Here is a 13,307-nt window from a genome sequence, read left to right on the forward strand (position 1 = left end):
GATCAAGGCGAGGCGCAGCAGCTCCGTTCACGGTCCGAACAGCGATGAACATTTCAACACGGGTTAGGGTCAGAGACCACACACTACCAGTACCGGCGATGTTGGCGGGCGTCGCTCACCCATCCATCGCCCGTACGTCGCCTGCCCCAAATCCCTTGGCACTGATCCGGCGCTTCAATTTTTTGGCGGACCCAAAGCTTTGCCCCCGAGTGTATGTTATGGCCTCCAAGACGCGAAGTTACGTGAGGAGAATAAGCATACTTCTCAGTAGTGTCATCTTGTCGACCCACAGAGTTCGAATCGCCTGAGCCTTCAACCCATCGTTGGTTCGCAGCGCCCGGGTAAGTAATCAATGCAACCCCAGCACAGGGATCCGAGACGTGCTCCCTCCCCCAACAAAGAAGTGACTGGCGTCGCCGTAGATAAGCAGTATTACTGGTAGGATGAACTCCGGACTCCGGTCTGGATGTGATTTGCAGCTGGCATCCTCGATGCGCTTCTGCCTGTGGATCTCATGGCCCAACCGACGAGCTGACGAAAGATGTGTCTAAGACTATAAAGAAGCAGGACAAGCCCTCTGTTCAACGGTCTTTCTGAAGTATTAATTCAATCCTAATCTCCTTCTCCTTCTTCTTCTTGCATCTGCTCGTGTGATATCTCTTTTCTTCCCCTCCGCAGCATTCTCCTCCCGTTTTCATCAATATCTAATACTCCCTTCCCTAACATATACACACAAAATGTCGCCTGCTGTTGTCGATATTGTTGAGACCCCGGTCGTTGAAGCCCCTGTTGAGGCCCCTATCGAGACTGCTCCCGTGGCTGAGGAGCCTGTTATTGAGTCCAAGGGCAGCTCTGTCGAGTACCTGCCTCTGAACAGCGTCGATGCCGTCGACATGCCTGCCATTGGCGCCACCAAGCTTCGCAAGATGATCTTTGAGAGCAACGAGCTCATCGTCTGCCCCGGTGTCTACGACGGCCTCTCGGCCCGTACCGCCATCGAGACTGGCTTCAATGCCCTGTACATGGTAAGTCCTTTGCTCCGTCGTCCCCCCGCCCCCCGCGTGCAACCGTCCCGGCCCAGCTAACGACGGTCCCAAGACTGGTGCCGGTACCACTGCGTCTCGTCTTGGCCAGCCGGATCTGGCCATTGCCCAGCTCCACGAGATGCGCGAGAACGCCGAGATGATTGCCAACCTTGACCCCTTCGGCCCCCCTCTGATTGCTGACATGGACACCGGCTACGGCGGTATGTAATCTCTTCTTGTCTCACACCCCTTTGATATCCGAGCAGGGAAAAAAAGCTAATCGTGTATGCAGGTCCCATCATGGCTGCCCGCACCGTCGAGCAATACATCCGCGCCGGTGTCGCCGGTGCTCATCTTGAGGACCAGGTCCTGACCAAGCGCTGCGGTCACCTGTCCGGCAAGAAGGTCGTCCCTCGCGAGGAGTACTACTCCCGCATCCGCGCCGCCCACGCCGCCCGCGTCCGCATGCGCTCCGACTTTGTCCTGATTGCCCGCACGGATGCCCTCCAGTCTCTCGGCTACGACGAGTGCATCGAGCGTCTCCGCACCGCCCGCGACCTCGGTGCCGATGTTGGCCTGCTCGAGGGCTTCAAGAGCAAGGAGCAGGCCGCCCAGGCCGTCAAGGACCTCGCGCCCTGGCCCCTGCTGCTCAACAGCGTCGAGAACGGCGCCAGCCCTACCATCACCGTCGACGAGGCCCGCGAGATGGGCTTCAGAATCATGATCTTCTCCTTTGCCTGCATCGTTCCCGCCTACAGAGCCATCAAGGAAACCCTGACGCTCCTCAAGACCAAGGGTATTGTCGGTACCCCCAAGGACCTGACCCCCGTCAAGCTGTTTGAGGTCTGCGGACTGAAACACTCAATGGAGGTCGACCAGTCTGCCGGTGGTATCTCCTTCTCTGACGGCATCTCTAACGCATAAAAGGGACTGGTTAAATAACGGATAGCACATATTTTCTTATGTTTTTGCCTCTCGTTTTTCGTTGTATTAGAATATATTGCAAGTAACGACTCAGCTTGCCCGAAACAATAGCGCGATTTATTTTCTAGTCACATTTTTCTCGTCAAAAAGACGGACCAATTCATTACTTTCTTCATGTTGTTGTCATATCTTCCCGGTGCAGCAGACAATTAAATTTCCAGGGTAGGTGGCGGTCTGCAAAGGTTGCTGTCTCACAGCAGTGATGTCTTGGCCGGGTTTACAGGCTGCAGCAATCATGTCTCAGTGACAGGGTTGCAAGGCGAAACGTGCGTATACATACTATGTATCTCCCGGACAATGAGTCAAGCAGAAATACCGTCTCCTTTTCTTGTTATATGTCACAGCAGGTAGGTTCATCGGTTGCCAAAGCTGCGCACTTGCTAGGGAATCAACAGGAGAACTAGTTAGCTTACGCCGTTGCAGTCGGCCGATTACTCGTCATGGCACATTTTATGAAGAGAAAAAGTGAATATATGTCCTATGAGCTGATCTATATATATATAACCGTGCAACGCCACTGCTCGTCCCATATACACATTCCAATCGTTTACTTCTAACAGTCGGCCAGGTTGATGAGGCCAAAGAACGGGCCAACCTCGGGAAGCACGCTGCCGGCGGTGCCAATCTTTTGGAACAGCTCACAGAGTCCATCCTCATCATCCACCGTGACAGTCATCTCCAGGTGACCCTTCTCGTTGCCGTCGCCGAAGCGGTTGAGGATCATCTTGCTGGGGATGGTGAACTTGGTCTCGATCGGGGTGGGGGTGATGGCCTTTTGGTTCTCGTGGGTGAGCATCTTGCCAATGATGTTGCCCATCTGCTGGTCGAACTCGCCCTTGGCCTCGGGTGGGAAGACGGCCTCAACGGTGACCTGGAAATGGTAGTGGTCAAACGAGCCGGAGCAAGACGTCTCCTTGCAGGTGTCCATGACTTTCTTATGGAGCTCGTCGCGAACATCGTTGTAGAAGTCGTCGCAGTTCTGAGGGTGTTCGTCGCCAGGGTGGCCGCACACTTGAGTGTGAACCTGCTTGGGACCGTACCAGTCCAGGTTGGAGTGGGCGTCTCCGGCGGCGACGATGCTGGCGAGGCCGAGGGCCGAAGCCAGAGCAAGGAGGGAGTTGAAGTACATATTGAAGTATAGGGTATGGAGATGTAAGGTAGGGAGATGTTACTTCTCCGTCTTGATCAATGCTATATTCTTCTTCTGCCTCATGAAGGAAATTTGATTCTTTATGTAGCTCTGGCATCGAGCAGACAACAAGGTGCCTTGCTACTCTAATGTTAACCATATCCTTGCCGATGGGCCGACCGAAAAGGCGATTCCGGTAATAAAGCTAGTTGTCAAACGCCGCTTCTCCATGCTGAATCTCTAGGGCTTACCTGTGGGGAAATATTGTTTTCCAACATCGTCATGAAGCCTCTGTCGATAGAGACGCACAGCTCAGGCCTGAACCAAGAACAGAAACCGCCGGTAGTTGGTCCTGCTAGCGCCGCCTTGCCTCGGCGCCGGCCCAGCGCTAATGACGTAGGATGACCGGAATGCTGCCCAGAAGCTGCCAGCCATGAGCCACCATGTGCCTCCATCTGCGGAGCGCCAAGATCCAATCCCACGCCCATCGAGATTCTCTATCCTTGCTTGATGGATAGACTATAATCAATAAATCTATAGCTCGGGAAAAAGAAAAGAAGACTTGGTGATCCGGCACATTTGCAAGTGCCGAAAACTCCACGCCATCTCCAGTTTTTGCTGACCTCGAGCCCAACAGCGAATGAGCCCAGCAGAGCGCTCGCGCGCGGTTGACTTTATTTGCGGCAAGCTTCAACGCCAAGAGCACACGGTGTCGCAAGCAAGTTGGCTAGGGATAGCTCACCAGCCAACCCAGCCGGCCCAGACAGCATCAGCACGCCCATATGTTCTAGCGATGTAGTTCGCAGATCAAAATTGTTTTGACGCAGTTCCAAGCCGAAGCTTCCGGTCTTGCTATTACGCACGAGTCTTGAGAGCTCGCCCCAAACCCCACGATCTCACTCGAGCCAACAAGCCAGCCAGCCTTCTTCGTCCCCCAATACCAATGTGACGACGACACAACACGACCCAGAAAAGCATTGATTCTCATGGACGCCGGCAAACCGGAACAGAAAGCTTGTGAGCAGACTGGATTTTCACCAGCCCGTGTCTCACAGTCCTGTCATGTCGGAAAAAAACTGTCCACTGCGGGTTCGCGCACGTACGACCGACACACTCTGGGGAATGTTCTGCAGCAACGATGCAGCAAAGTCGTCACTTTTTTTTTTTCGTGCGAGACCTGTCGCACATGATATTCAAGGCCCCTCTTTGCCCTTTTTTTTTTCTCCGACACTTTGGCCTGCCCTGCCTGCGTAGCGGCCAGGCAAGGTCCCTCATTGGCTCATGACCACCAGACACCGCGGCTGGGGCACCATATTCAGAGTGAGACAGGTGTGGCCCGATTGGGCAGTCGAGAGGCATCACAGGAATGTCTACGCATTTTCAAGCTTGGAGGACCAGCAGCAGCAGGAGGAGGGGGGAAGGGGGAAGAAGTCAATGACCTATTTGGCTTGCAATGGAGCTCGGAGCTCCAGAGCTCCTAGCTGTTAAAAGGGGGAAGCTTCCAGACCTGCCAGTAAATCAGAGTACAAAAGAAAAACAACGTAGCTTCGTCTGGCTCACTTCGAAGCAGTGAGTTTATATCGGCCGTGACGATGGATACAACCATGGCGATGATAACGACAAGCCGGAAGCAATCGACGGCGACGACGGCCACATCCTCGTCCACAGAGCTCGACGATGCCGTGACGCTGACGTCGCTGGACCTGTCGCGGCCTTCGCAGCTTACACAAGCCGATATTGAGCGTCTCGGGCGCGAGCGACCCCCCATCTTCGAAAGCACATTTATTGAGGTCGTCTTTGTCATCTCCATTGTCATGTCGCTCATGATGAGCGAGTACTTCACATCGGGCTTCAACATCATCCTGCCGACACTCACCGACGCCGTGCACATCCCGGAGGCGGCGCGGACGTGGCCGACGGCGGTGCCCAACCTGGCCGCCGGCGTGGTGCTGCTGCCCTTTTCGCGGCTCTGCAGCCAGTGGAGCGCGCGTGTCGTCTTCCTCGGGGGCCACGTGTGGCTGATGGCGTGGGCGGCGGCCGCGGGCTTCTGCACGAGTGCGACGCCGCTCATCATCTGCCGGGCGATGCAGGGGCTCGGGTTCGGGGCGTTCCTGCCCGCGGGCCTGTCGATCCTGGGCCAGATCTACCGGCCGGGCCCGCGCAAGAACCGCGTGTACTGCATCTACGGCGCCTTTGCGGCCGTGGGCTTTTACTTTGGCATCCTGACGGCCGCGCTGACGACGCAGTACGCCGATTGGCGCTGGTACTTCTTCCTCGGTGCCACGCTGCAGTTCGTCGTCATCGCCGTCAGCTACGCAGCGATCCCGCGTGAGCTGCACGACATCGACCCAACCGCGCGCATGGACTGGCTGGGCTTGCTCACGTCAGTGCCGGCGCTGGCGCTCATCAACTTTGCCTTTTCCGAGGGCAACCACGGACCGCGCGGCTGGGCCACGCCGTACATCATCATTTGCCTGATTGTTGGCCTGATCTGCCTTGGCCTGACGGTCTATGTGCAGGGCTGGGTCTCGACACAGCCGCTCATGCCGCGGCGAATATTCAAGCCAAAGTACATGATACGACTTTTCATCGCGTTGTTTTGCTTCTATGGCGTAAACTCCATCTTTTTGTTCTACACTAGTCTTTAGTAAGTGCGCCACCGTATAGGGGTTGACTTAACAGATAACGTGGCATGGTTACTGACCTTTTGTGCTGCAGCATCGGCAACGTTCTTCACGCGAGTCCTATCCTCGCCGCCGCCTGGTATACGCCGCTCTTTCTCGGCGGTCTTTTTCTCGCCATAATCGGCGGCTTAGTGTTGCATCTACTGTCGAGTCAGATCCTTCTGATCCTTTCCAGCCTCGGTTTTCTCCTTTGTGTTTTGCTCTTCGCCATCATACCCATCGACTCTAGTCAGTCCACCAGTACCATCTACTGGATGTACATCTTTCCGGCCATGTGTTGCGCGACGCTCGGCATCGACCTCTCCTTCAACGTCACCAACGTGTTTCTGACCACAGCGCTGCCCAAGCGCGATCAAGCCGTGGTGGGCGGCATCACCAACTGCCTCATCTACATTGGCAGCTCGTTCTGTCTGGGGTCCAGCGATCTGCTCATCTCGTCCGTGCAAAAGATGGTGGGGTCGCAGATGAGCTTGGCGCAACAGTACCGCATCGGCTTCTGGTTGGCCGTCGGACTGGCCGGCGCATCGTTCCTGTTGACGACGACGATGCGTCTAGGCTCAGCGTCGGCAGAACTCACTGCCGACGAGAAGGAGGAGTTGCGTCAGATTGCGGAGAAGGAGAGACTCGGGACAGGAAACACGACTTTGATGGTTGTTGAGAAAGAAGAGATGATAATGGTGAACAAGCACAAGTTGGACAAGTAGTTGGTGGGGACCCCACACAATACGGCGACAAACACACATCGGGAACGACGATCCCACCAAAAGTTAGCAGGCGGGTATAGTATTGTATCATATTACTATTTCATACTACGAAAGCCCTGAGAAGGGGAAAAGGCGCCTATAAGGGTTATATATATTATTAACCCGATTCTAACGGGGATGAATCTGGCCCAGCACTATTTCTAGGGGCTACGTGGTTCGACCCCTATAGAATCTATTGCTACAAGAATTTCGATTTCTATCTAGAATGAATATCCTGAAAAGAAAGAGTGTTTTTACAAGTAATACATGCCCATTATACCGAACCTGATAGCTTACGTCACGGAAGCATCTTTCAATCCTCAGCCAGTCGGGAATAATGACACCCGACAGCGGACGTAGACGCTTTCATGCATTGATCAATGGAATTGAGATCATCTTCATTGCTGTGTGTGTCATTTTCTTATATTAGTATATATTACATTAAACGTACTATTTACAGTTGGCATATGCTGCTGCGTTAGCTGCCTATACCACTTCCTTGGCTTCAACAACCTCGACAGCAGGCCCCTCGATCTTCTTGACCTTGCGGCCTTCCCAATATGACATGAGACCGGCGAGCATCGAGACACCACACCCGAGGCCGATGAATGTGCCAGTGGCCCAACTCTGCTTCGTGGTTAGCTTGGGTCGGTTTGCGTCGATGGGTTGTGCTCAACGACTTACAGGACGATCTATGCGGTTGTAGTGCCACATGAAGAAGCACAAGACAGCTTGAAGAATCGTGTTCCATACCATCATCCAGATGGTGAAGCCGAGTTTCCAGACGGGCGTCGGGGGTGCAACACGGCCGGTAAAGGTGGGCGGCTTGGCTTGTTCTGGTGTGTCGGTTGCTGTCTCATCCACCTGCGTATACCAGGTAGGAGGGCGGAACCAACCGCGGTTCTGTTCGACGAGCTTGGTCATGCAGGCCCTGTCGTGCATGCGTGCGCCGCGGATAAAGTAATAGAGGTCGCGAAAACGCCAGGGTGCAAGGCCAAAGCCCGTGACGCAGAAGAGGGCGTTGAGGATTTGCGAGTCAATTTCGAGCCAGATCTTGCGAGGTGAGGAGTTGTCGTCGGCGGAGGGGTGATTCATGGCGGGGGCGGCTTTGAGGAGGAGGAAGAAGAGCATGGCCTGGAAAGGTTAGTTGGTCAGTTCAAACGACCAAGAGGGGATTGATTCACGTACACCCCATGCCTAAAGATTGTTAGCTGCCGGACCATTTCCTTTGCTGAATCACATACGTACGACAATATTCAGACAGTAGATTGTTATGAGGAAGCCGGCCGGGGTGATGAAGAACTTCCAGAAAGCAGCCAGGCCGTTCATTATAGTCGACCCAATACCTGCTTTTTTGCCGTGGCTTTCGCCGTGGCTGTGATGCCAGAGATGATGCCTGTGGCGACGGTGCTCGCCGCCGTCACCCGACGGCTCGTCTTGGGGCGCGTTCGCGGGCGTCTCGGCGACGCGGACGGGAGCCGCCGCCTTTTCCAGCTCAGGCTGCTCCTTGTCGAGGAAACGGGTGCTGCTGCGGACCAGCGCGAGACGGCCAGTGTCCTCGTAGACGGCGGCCAGACGAGCCGAGTGGCCCTGGGAGTTGAAGGTGATGTTTTCGGCGCCCATGTCCATGTCGCGCAGCTCCGTCAGGTTGGGGGCCTGGGCGATGGCGGTGCCGGCGGCCTGCCAGATGCCGAGCTGGGGATTGGCATTGAGGACGGAGAGGGAGGCGCGACGAGCGCGGCCGACAATGGTAGAGTCGGCGGCGTCGGCCTCGGAGGACCGGCGTGGTGAGGAAGCCATGGAGGCAGCTGTTTGATGGCGACGACGGCGACGACGGCGATGACGAAGGCGACGGCAACGAGTGCCGCGTTTGGTCGCTACAGTTTCTCGGGCGGCTGGCTGGCTGGTGGCTTGCAGCAACAACAGACTGGGAAGAACGGTAGCGCTAGCTGGGCACGCTGGTACCAAGGTAGTATGTGGTAGGTAGGTTCCTGTATCGAAGTCGAGTTGAGAGTCGCGACAAGCGCCGTGTAGCCACCTGAGTGAGCCTGGTACCTTGGCGGGTGAAGATAGATATGTAGCTAAAAACTGCCTCGATATTCTAAGCTGCCCTACCAAACAAAATACCAATGCCTAGGCAAGGTCGGTCAGTGACGTGCAATATTGCACAAAACTCCGGGCTGCCATAAACGGAGAATGCATGGGATAGGAAGGTCCCCCCCCCCCCCCTCTCCAGAGAAGAAAAATTCGGGACGACATATTACAGGTTTCAAAACTATGCCATTGTCGAAATAGCGCCAAATTCTGGGCATAGACAGATACGACGAAAGCATTGGTGGGATTTCCAAGATTTTGCGACTAGCGAGCAAAGCTCACAAGGCTAACCAAAGTCGAGACCCCTAACTAACAGGGACCTGGGTACTAAAGTGAGCGCTGTGACTCTGACAGGGGAGGGTGCTCGGCGTGCCCGGATGATGAATGCCATGCTGATAGTTTGTGAAATCGATCTTGCAGCATGCATGCAAGGTTATTCTATTTTATCTTGTAATGTAGTCCTTGCTCTTTTTCTTTGGTCTTGACTGATTTTTTCAATGTCAAGTGTTTTGAACAATTCTCAACCCAAATCGCGTTGCTTACAGGACTAGTCAGTTAAAGCTTTTTTGAATAATCCTACGCCATGCCAGGCAGGAATAAATGGGACATGGGTCACGGAGAGCAGAGGCAAAAAGAAGCCTGAATCAATGAATCGCAGCTTGCAAATCATTCAAGATAGAATGATGGACAGGAAAAGTATAAAGGCCGTTGGGAAGTAGGGACCAGGCAAGCAGCTGGCCATGATGCCGATCCAGATGGCAGATCTTTCATGTGCTGGTTGGTACCAGAAAATAAGTAGGCCCCCAGTCCGCGGAAACAGGGCGTTTCTAGCGGGCAAGGCGCCCCCGAAAACGCCGGAAGCAACAGCGCTGCGCATTGAGCAATCAGTACCTCCATGCGTCTTAGCTTGTATGCGCTTAGAAACTTTGGAAAACTACCTGGGCGAAGCCCAAAAGCAAAAGAGGAAAAAACAAAGGCACTAAATGACAGAGTTTTCGTTCAAAATTTTGTTATCGTTCTTTCCTTTCTTCTTCTCAAATCATGACAGTGTTTTTCAGCCATTTCGGCATCCTCCATGTCAGCACCAACACAGTGACCCTTCTTTTATTAGCGCAGTAGAACCGCATTCGGGCCTTGGAGCGCGCCGCCTCCACTCTCCCATCCGCCATCGCCATCGCCGGGCGCCGGAAAATCCCCCAAATCTCCTCAAATCACCGTCAGCGTCGCCACTGGCCGCAGGCCATAGAAGCCTCTATCCAATCTGTAGTAGCAGTCCCTCTTCTTGGAACATTGTAGCATCGGCCCCGCAGGCTTGAGTGGGTAGTCCGCCAAAAGACAGCTACGTTCTCGATACAGCGCGCCCCGCAGTCCAAAGCTACCTGTATTCAGTAAGTTTACAGTGCTGATCTGAATACCTTGGGTACCTGTCAAGGGCAAGGTAGGTACCTAAGTTGGTGCGGAACCACCCACCGAAGTAAGGTACCGAGGTCCTCTGGTACCACACTTTTATCCAGCAGCTCCATCCTTTAAGTACTTATTACTCTTAAGCTATTCTCCTCGTTCTGCCATGAACGGCTTCTGCGAGCTTCGTTTGCTCCAACTCCCATCGTCGCCGCCCTAGACAAACCCATTGACTGCTCTGCCTCCCGTAAACGGCTCCCTATTGCCGCAGAGCTTCCTTTTCTTCTCCCAGCAGGGCCAAGCACTATCGCTCATTTCCATCATCAGTCACACAGTCTCGGGCCATGTTCCGCACCAAGTCAAGGGAGCCCGGCCAGCTCGTCCTGGAGCAGGGCCCCTCCGGCACCGTGGGTGACGATGGCCGCTTCAAGATTCGCTTTCACACCGAGGCGCATTCCCTCGCGTCCTGGTATCATAACCTCCAAATGAAGCGCTCCTGCAAGCACCCCACCAGTCGTCCTGCCTCCCCCCAACCGTCGAGGACCGATCCCGCCAGCATCCCCCGCCTCAATATCGCCATACACATTGTCGGCTCCCGAGGCGATGTCCAGCCCTTCATTCCCATTGCCCAGAGCCTCTCCAAGCCCCCCTACAATCACAGAGTCCGCATCTGCACTCACCCAGTCTTCAAGGACTTTGTCGAGGACCAGGGCGTAGAGTTCTTCAGCATCGGTGGTGATCCCGAGGCTCTCATGTCCTACATGGTCAGAAACCCCGGTCTGCTACCCAATAGAGAGAGCGTCAAGGCCGGCGACATTGGGAAGCGCCGCGAGGAAATGGCCGAAATCATCAATGGCTGCTGGCGGAGCTGTATCGAGGCTGGTAACGGCATGGGTGACCCCGTCACCGCCGCCACCGTCAAGGACCCCAAACAACTCTTCATCGCCGACGTCATCATTGCCAATCCCCCGTCCATGGCGCACATTCATTGCGCCGAGAAGCTCGGCATCCCTCTTCACATGGTCTTCACTATGCCCTGGTCCCCAACTGACGCCTTTGCCCATCCCTTGGCCGCCATGAATTACGGCGGCGCGGACAAGAAGATGGCCAACTACATTTCCTTCATCATGATGGAGCTCCTGACATGGCAAGGGTGAGTCCAAATCCTGTCGTCGCAATACAACGATCTTGTCGTCCTGCCTGTGTATACTAACCCTATGAAATGTAGCCTCGGCGACTTGATCTCAAAATTCCGCCATCAGAAACTTGGTCTTGACCCAATCAGCCCTCTCTGGGGTTTCCATCTGCTTCCACGTCTACGCGTGCCCTTCACCTATCTCTGGTCAAAGTCATTGATCCCCAAGCCCAAGGACTGGGGTTCGTATATCAACATTACCGGCTTCTCATTTTTGCCTCTGGCTAGTTCATACACGCCTCCCGACGACCTGAAAGCCTTCCTAGCCGCAGGGCCTGCCCCAATCTACATTGGCTTCGGTTCTATAGTCGTAAAGAAACCAGAGGAGCTCACCAGATTGCTCTTTGCCGCCGTCAAGAAAGCCGGCGTGCGTGCCATCATCTCCAAGGGTTGGAGCAAGGTTGGCGGCGACCATGTTCCCGACAACATCTATCTCATCGGCAACTGCCCTCATGACTGGCTCTTCCAACGCGTCTCTGCCGTTGTACACCACGGTGGTGCCGGAACCACTGCTGCTGGTATCGCCGCCGGTAAACCGACTGTCGTTGTTCCCTTCTTTGGGGACCAGGCCTTCTGGGGTCAAATGGTGGCCCGTGCTGGAGCTGGCCCAGAACCCGTTCCGTTCACTGAGATGACAGTCGATAGCCTCACCCAAAGTATTACCACAGCCTTGACGGAAAATGTCCAGAAAGGTGCACAAGAAATGGCCAAGACGATTGCCGCTGAAAATGGGGCGCAAGATACCGTCACCGACTTCCTTGAGCGTCTTGTAAGCGAGGACAAGCTGCAATGCGACCTTTGTCCCGACCGGCTTGCTACCTGGCTGCACAAAAAGACGGGTGCACGTCTGAGTGGGTTCGCTGCTGCCTGTTTGACTGACAAGGGCATCATCACGCCTGATCAGGTCAAGCTGATTCACCACAAGAGCTGGTATGTCGACGAGGGCGCTGAGCATCCGTTTGTAGGAATGGTTGCTTCCGCCACAGGCTTCGTCACGGCTGTCGCCATAGCGTCCTCTGACTACTCCAAAGCTTGGAAATATCGACCTAGCAAAAAGGTCGACCAAAAAGAGACCACAGGTGATTCCTCAACCGAAGGCAAAGAAGCCGTCTCCGGAGCCCAGGAGCCTGAACCGCCGACCCCATCTGACGGCCGTCTGAAGGTCCTGACACACCCCTCGACCAACATGACCCCTTCACAGATGGAAGTTTCCGCCCGAAAAATGGCCAAAAAGTCCCTCCGCACTGTATTGGCTCCCCAACCCGGAATTGAGCGCGCACCGACTTTTCACGACAAGCGCAAGGCGGAATGGGAAGAACATGAGAGAGGCCAACACGGCCGCACATGGTACCTTACCCGCAAGACCGGCAGGTATGGCGTCGAGCTCGCAAAGGCTGGCCTCAAAGCCCCTGTTGCTTTCTTTTGGAATACGGCCAACGGCTTTCACAACTTTCCTTCATACGGCTATGCCGGTATCGAAGTCCGCCGACGAGACCAAATCAAAGGTTTCGGCAGCGGTGTCAAGGTTGCGGGCAAGGAATTCGTCCTCGGCTTCTGGGACGCTTTTTCCGGCATTGTAGTCCTACCTTACAAGGGTACAAGAGATGAGGGTGTCAAGGGCTTAGGCAAAGGCATCTGGCGCGGTGGTAAGGGCTTCTTCTGCGGCTTGGGTGCTGCCATCTTCGGGATTCCCGGTTACACTCTCAAGGGCGTTGAGCGTGAGCTTTCCAAACGCCATCTCACCAAACTCAAAGCAGAAATATTGCTCATCAGGCTCCGCAAGGCGCTCACGGACTTTCGCGAGGCTACAGAGGAAGAACGCGAGGCCGTCGTGGACGCATGGATGGCCAAGTTCTAAATTAGGGCTGCCCCTCTATGCCTTCATTTCCGTCAAAATCGTTCAACTTTCTATGTCATGGCAAGTTTGCTGTTTTTTTCTTTTTTTTTTTCACTTCTCTTTTCCTCCTCTCTTTCCTACCTTGTCTTCTTTGTTTGCCATCTGGGTGGTGTTTTCTTGGGCTTGAAAGAATATCCGGCGCATCATTGCGCATG

The 13,307-nt window shown here is 54.6% G+C and overlaps 5 protein-coding genes across 5 annotated transcripts; 3 read left to right on the forward strand and 2 right to left on the reverse strand.

The window, feature by feature from the left end:
* Positions 1-737: 737 nt before the first annotated feature.
* Positions 738-1,949, forward strand: V2A60_006939 (isocitrate lyase/PEP mutase family protein; the record flags this gene model as incomplete). The annotated part of the gene is made up of 3 exons (XM_083258229.1): positions 738-1,025; positions 1,099-1,246; positions 1,318-1,949. 3 exons carry the CDS (start codon positions 738-740, stop codon positions 1,947-1,949), a joined length of 1,068 nt encoding a protein of 355 aa, XP_083114355.1.
* Positions 1,950-2,562: 613 nt separating this feature from the next.
* V2A60_006940 (uncharacterized protein) lies at positions 2,563-3,138 on the reverse strand (the record flags this gene model as incomplete). The annotated part of the gene is made up of 1 exon (XM_083258230.1): positions 2,563-3,138. One exon carries the CDS (start codon positions 3,136-3,138, stop codon positions 2,563-2,565), a length of 576 nt encoding a protein of 191 aa, XP_083114356.1.
* A 1,604-nt stretch (positions 3,139-4,742) lies between these two features.
* On the forward strand, positions 4,743-6,526 carry V2A60_006941 (uncharacterized protein; the record flags this gene model as incomplete). Its single annotated transcript, XM_083258231.1, has 2 exons — positions 4,743-5,785; positions 5,857-6,526. 2 exons carry the CDS (start codon positions 4,743-4,745, stop codon positions 6,524-6,526), a joined length of 1,713 nt encoding a protein of 570 aa, XP_083114357.1.
* A 525-nt stretch (positions 6,527-7,051) lies between these two features.
* V2A60_006942 (DUF2985 domain-containing protein) lies at positions 7,052-8,365 on the reverse strand (the record flags this gene model as incomplete). Its single annotated transcript, XM_083258232.1, has 4 exons — positions 7,052-7,192; positions 7,250-7,699; positions 7,754-7,762; positions 7,814-8,365. The coding sequence occupies 4 exons, from the start codon at positions 8,363-8,365 to the stop codon at positions 7,052-7,054; spliced, it is 1,152 nt and encodes a 383-aa protein (XP_083114358.1).
* Positions 8,366-10,404: 2,039 nt separating this feature from the next.
* Positions 10,405-13,113, forward strand: V2A60_006943 (glycosyltransferase; the record flags this gene model as incomplete). The annotated part of the gene is made up of 2 exons (XM_083258233.1): positions 10,405-11,213; positions 11,289-13,113. 2 exons carry the CDS (start codon positions 10,405-10,407, stop codon positions 13,111-13,113), a joined length of 2,634 nt encoding a protein of 877 aa, XP_083114359.1.
* Positions 13,114-13,307: the final 194 nt, after the last annotated feature.

This window comes from Cordyceps javanica, chromosome 4, assembly GCF_051103115.1.
Source record: "Cordyceps javanica chromosome 4, complete sequence".
NCBI lineage: Eukaryota > Fungi > Ascomycota > Sordariomycetes > Hypocreales > Cordycipitaceae > Cordyceps > Cordyceps javanica.